Source organism: Miscanthus floridulus, chromosome 7 (genome assembly GCF_019320115.1).
Source record: "Miscanthus floridulus cultivar M001 chromosome 7, ASM1932011v1, whole genome shotgun sequence".
In the NCBI taxonomy this organism is placed as follows: Eukaryota; Viridiplantae; Streptophyta; class Magnoliopsida; order Poales; family Poaceae; genus Miscanthus; species Miscanthus floridulus.
In genome coordinates, this window is record NC_089586.1 from 10,510,278 (window position 1) to 10,514,563 (window position 4,286).

Here is a 4,286-nt window from a genome sequence, read left to right on the forward strand (position 1 = left end):
TAATCTTAACAAAGGACAATTTAGCAAGGCGCGCGCCAGTGGCTAGGAGATAGAAAGTGTTGTTTCTGTTCTTCTGATGAGTCTATACAACATCTATTCTTTGATTGTCATTTTGCTAAATTCGTGTGGTGAATTGTTCATGTTTCCTTTAATTTAATACCTCCAACTAGCGTTCACAATTTGTTTACAGGCTGGTTAGACGGGATTAATTGAAAACTGAAATCTAAGATTCTTGTAGGTGCAAGTGCAATTTGTTGGGCGATATGGTTAACCCGGAATAATATAATTTTTGATAAGGCCGCAGCACCATCTTATTTGCAGGTTATCTTCAGGGGGACCTACTGGACCAGGTCCTAGTCCCTACTACAGAAGGAGGAGGATCGCCAAATAATAGCGATGGGATGCAGGAATATTGAGATAACCGTGATGGAAGTATTTGCTAGACACGGTTGGAGATTTAGTAATAGAATTGCTCTCTAGATGTCGAGCTTAGAAACTTCTCTATTTTTTTTCTTTAGATCAAAACTTTGTGTTTGAGATTACATGGATTGTAGTTCTTGTGTTGTAATAAGCAACATCTATATACATTGGTCGATGCAGAAGCTGAGATATTAATATATTTCCTTTTATATAAAAAAAGCTGTTCTCACAGTTTAATTAGGGACTATAGAATAGTAAGGTTTATGATACGATGCTATTAATAGGGATTGTGGTTGTAGAGATTTTTGCATTTTAATTTGTTTCGGGATTACGATCCTTGTTCAGATATATGCACACGGCAATAGATGTTGAAATCGAGTTTGTCTTTTAAATTAATTAACGCACTGAAAAAAAAATATTGCACTTCTGTTAAGGTTGCCATTCTACAATTTCAGATTGGACTTTGTATGCTATTACACTGCAACTGCAGTAGGTGCCTCTCTATTTTTCACCATCTTCTTTGATCTGTTCTGCAGTGGGACCTTGAACGCCATACACAGGATCAATAGCTACATGGCAAAAAGTCTATTCAGATGTCTGGGTTTTTGGAATCCGACGTCACAATTTGCTCGAAACCTTTAAAATTTTTTACCACAGCCTCCACATGTGATAACACGACGCCTCGACACGTTTCATGATTTTCGGACTTCGTTTGCATTTTATATAATTTAAAATCACATTTCCGGCAAGTACCTCGACATGTTACGTCAACGAGATACTCGAGATTTCATGTGACTTTCTGGATACGGCCTAAACATACCCTAAATATCATGAGTATCAATTTTTGGATGACCAAAGTCCATTATTCCATGTACCTGCAGTTTAAATTTGAAATATCCCAAACAATTAGACGAAACGAAATAAACTAATGAAATATATTAAAAAAAGTCAAAATTGCCCCAAACTTTAAAATAGAGTTTTAAATACTGTCACAAGGCCACAGAAAAAAATTTGGGCCAAAAATCAAAAAAAAAAAAATTTGCCGTGGGGGGCACTCGGCAAAGTGGGCTTTGCCGAGTGCCGGCCCAGAAGGCACTCGGCAAAGCTGATTTTCAAAAATAAATTTTTTTTTGCCGAGTGTCTGACACTGGCACTCGGCAAAATAAGTTTTAAAAAATTAAAAAAAAATTTGCCGAGTGCTCAAGGGGCTTACACTCGGCAAATTTTTTTTTTAAATAAAACCGCCGGCCCAAAATCCCCCCCACCCCCAGTACCCTAGCCGCTTGCTCTGTCCCAACGCCCGCCGCGCCTCCCCTGCCGGCCAGCGCCGCCCGCGCCGCTTCGCCGCGCCGGCGAGCCCCTGCCACCGCGCGCCCCCGCCCCTGAGCAGCCCCACAGCCCCCCGCGAGGTCCCCAGCGCGCCACCGCGGGAGAGCGGCCCCCGAGCACCGACGCCCGCCGCGCCTCCCCATGCGGCCAGCGCCGCCAGCGCCGCTCCGCCATGCACCGGCGAGCCCCGCCACCGCGTGCCCCCTCACACGAGAATCCCCCAGCCGGCCACGCGGCTCCCCGGCGCGCCCACGCCGGCGAGACCCTGCCCACGAGCACCCCCAGCCGAGGCGGCTCCCCGGCGCGCCCACGCCGCGAGGACCCCACCACCGTGCGCCCCCACCCCGAGGACCCCCAGCCCCGCCGCGCCGCCCGCGCGGCTCCCCGGCGCGCCACGCCGGCGAGCCCCCGCCAGAGCGCGCCCCTGCCCCGAGCACCCCAGCCCAGCCACGCGGCTCCCTGGCGCGCCCACACCGCCGAGCCCCCACCACCGCGTGCCCCCACCCCCGAGTACCCCCCAGCCCGGCCGCGCCGCCGCCGTCAGCGCTACCCGCCGCCGCCGTCCGCACGTGCTGCCACCGCCGGCTGCGCGCGGCTGTCCTCCCCTGCACGCGTCGGCCCCGTGCGCCCCTGCTCTTGCCGCCGGCTTGGAAGAAGGAGGAGGAAGCAGCAGTAAGGAGAAGAAGGAAGAAGAAGGAAGAAAAAAGAAGAGAAAGAAAGAAAAGGAAAAGGGAGAAAAGGAGAAGGAAAAAAGAGAAGAAAAAGGAAGGAGGAGGAGAGGAAGGAGGAGGAGAAGGGGAGAGGGGGAGGAAGCCGATGTAGAGGGGAGGAGGAGGTGCCTCGGCCGTCTTCTCCGTGTGCCCATCCCGCCGATGCCCCTACCGTCACTGAACCGCCTACGAGCGTGGGCAAGGTATATCCACCCTTTCTCCATTTGTCGGCCTTCGTGCCGTTGTGATGTCGGCCTTCGTGCCGCTGTTCTTATCGGCCTTCGTGCCGTTTGTGATTGTCGGCATTCATGCCATTATTTTTTGTAGGTTTTGGAAACCTCCCCGTGCAAGGGAGGTGCTGCCGAAATTTTGAACTTATAGTGTCGTGTTTCTTCTTTTGCAGAGCAGGACCTGTCGGAGGTGACCCGGAGGTCCCCGATCGTTTTTGTCGGCGTCGCGGGTCTGCCTGCACTGCGTCGCCTCGCCACTGCATCGACTCGCCACTGCCTCACTAGCCTGACTTCACCGACACCCTAGGTATAAATCATCTCTTTTTTTGCTTGTCTGTCATCGTAGATCGGTGTAGCCTAGTTAGGCGTCTCCCGTCCGAAAGAGATATCTTTGGAGGTATGCAAATCTTTGCATATCTGCGAGCATTTCTGTTTCGGATTGTCTACGTTTTTTGGACAGCCCGCGGATGCGTAGATGGGTTAGTTTCCATGGTCCGCTCCGGTCCGAGATGGTGTTTTGGCATCACCCCCTGTTGTTCTCCAGATACACACTCTCCCTTGCAGGACGTGTATCGGGAGAACAGCAGGGAGGTGCTGCCAAAATTCCGTCTCGGATAGGAGCGGAGCATGGAAACTAACCTCATCTACGGATCCACGGGTGGGATTAGGACCTATCCTCACCTATTAGAGAGTAGGGACACCGCGTAGATGCAATTGATGGTGACTCATATGTGCTGATACGTCTGTTAAAGGATGGAGGACCGTGAGTGGATGTACACGCTCCGGAGAGACGAGCACGATTATGACTTGCTGTTTATAGTCAAGGTCGAAGAATTCTTACAGCATGCATTTGGTGAGAGTGCTGGAGGCCATTCTCTAGTGGTTTGTCCATGCAGCGGTTGTGACAACAGAAGAAGGAAAGATAGGTTAACCATGGGTAAACATATTGTGAAGTTTGGATTTACTCCGGGCTACCACCGATGGATCCACCATGGTGAAGCCGATCGTATCAGGGAGGAGGTGGTGAGACCACGGCTCGAGGCTTTCGATGATGATGCCGGGGTAGCAGACATGCTGGATGACACGCACCAAGCTCAGTTCGCTGAAGGACGTGACAAGGAGGAGATGGAGGCTGCCGCAGATGCCTTCTACCTGATGTTGGACTCGGCACAGAGAACCCTTCATGATCATACTAATGTTTCTCAGCTGGACGCCATTGGTCGCGTAATGGGGTTGAAGGCCGAGTTAAACCTAAGTCGAGAAGGCTTCGATAAGATGGTGGCCGTGTGGAGCGATATGCTACCGAAGACACAGATTATGCCGAAGAACTTGTATGAGTCAGAGAAGCTTCTTCTTGCACTTAAGATGTCGTATGACAAGATACATGTGTGTCCGAAGGGGTGCGTCCTATTTAGAAAAGAACACGCGGATGCAAAGTACTGCCCGAAGTGTAAATCCTCCAGGTACATGGAGGTAGATCCCCATGAGAGTCCTACGACACCTTCCATTCCTGCCGAGGCTCCAATGGCTATTCATGACCGAGGAATCCACGAAACAGATGACATGGCACAAAAATGGCACACGATACAATCCTAAG

General features: G+C 50.9%; 1 protein-coding gene across 1 annotated transcript; it reads left to right on the forward strand.

Moving 5' to 3' along the window:
* The first annotated feature begins 1,921 nt into the window (after nt 1–1,921).
* LOC136465046 (predicted GPI-anchored protein 58) lies at nt 1,922–2,425 on the forward strand. The gene has a single exon (XM_066463941.1). The coding sequence runs from the start codon at nt 1,922–1,924 to the stop codon at nt 2,423–2,425; it is 504 nt and encodes a 167-aa protein (XP_066320038.1).
* The last annotated feature ends 1,861 nt before the right edge of the window (nt 2,426–4,286 follow it).